Genomic DNA, 888 nt, shown 5'->3' on the forward strand with positions numbered 1-888 from the left:
GCCTCCCAGAGAGCTAGGATTACAGGCATGAGCCACCACGCCCGGCCGAAAATTTCTTTTTTAAGCGGACAAGCCCTGATGCCCTTCACCCTACTTACTTATATCAATGCAATGGAGATCATCATAGAATTTGTCCCCTGCCAAGCCTCCATGGATGAAGAGCTTTGTCCCTGCTGCCACCATGACATGACCATGCCGGGGAGATGGAGGATTTCCAAGTGTCTCTGGCTGTGACCAGGTCAGAGTATCTAGAAAAGTAAATTCAGTGACATCAAATGGCAAAGCTATGAAGCAAGAACATGAGAAATACAACAAAGCCTTTTTATCACCTCCTAGCAAGTGGAGATGCCCCAAACGGGAAGAAACCTTGGGATCATTCACTCCAATTTACCAACCCAGTCCAGGACTCCTCTCTCTGCAGCCTGTAAGCCTCTGTGAGGACACTTCTAGGACTGGAGAGCCCGCTACCTACATGCTTGCCTCTTCTACTGGGTATTAGGAAGCCATTCCTTGCTTTGAATTTAAAAGGATCTCTTAAGCTTCAACCTAGAACTGCCCCAAAGTTAAAATGGGTCCGTTTCTTCTGTAACAGGCCTTCATAGTCTTCTTATTTCAAGACAATACTCTTAACTGATTTAAAGGGGTGGGGAAAAAAAAACAGACTACTTTTAAATAAAAGTTAGCAAGGCCACCTGATGTGGCAGTATAGGATAACGGTTAGAACATGGGATTTGAAAGTAAAACCAGGTTATCTCACTAAATAACTGAATAGCCTTTTGCCACTTACTTCCCTAAGCTTCAGTTTCTATAGCTGTAAAATGGGGATGAAGACAATACCTGCCTCTCAAGGTTGAGGTATGGATTAAATGAGACAATGTACACAAAGCA

At 43.9% G+C, this 888-nt stretch overlaps 1 protein-coding gene across 3 annotated transcripts in view; it reads right to left on the bottom strand.

Moving 5' to 3' along the window:
- The window catches only part of RABEPK (Rab9 effector protein with kelch motifs), a 20,875-nt gene that overhangs the window by 3,225 nt on the left and 16,762 nt on the right, over positions 1–888 (bottom strand). For all 3 annotated transcript variants that reach the window (XM_012639733.1, XM_012639734.1, XM_012639732.1), the window contains exon 6: positions 99–248. In XM_012639733.1, coding sequence (XP_012495187.1) covers positions 99–248 — 150 coding nt within the window. The remainder of the gene's footprint in view (positions 1–98; positions 249–888) is intronic.

Source organism: Propithecus coquereli, unplaced genomic scaffold (assembly GCF_000956105.1).
Source record: "Propithecus coquereli isolate 6110/MARCELLA unplaced genomic scaffold, Pcoq_1.0 Scaffold142, whole genome shotgun sequence".
NCBI classification, from domain to species: domain Eukaryota; kingdom Metazoa; phylum Chordata; class Mammalia; order Primates; family Indriidae; genus Propithecus; species Propithecus coquereli.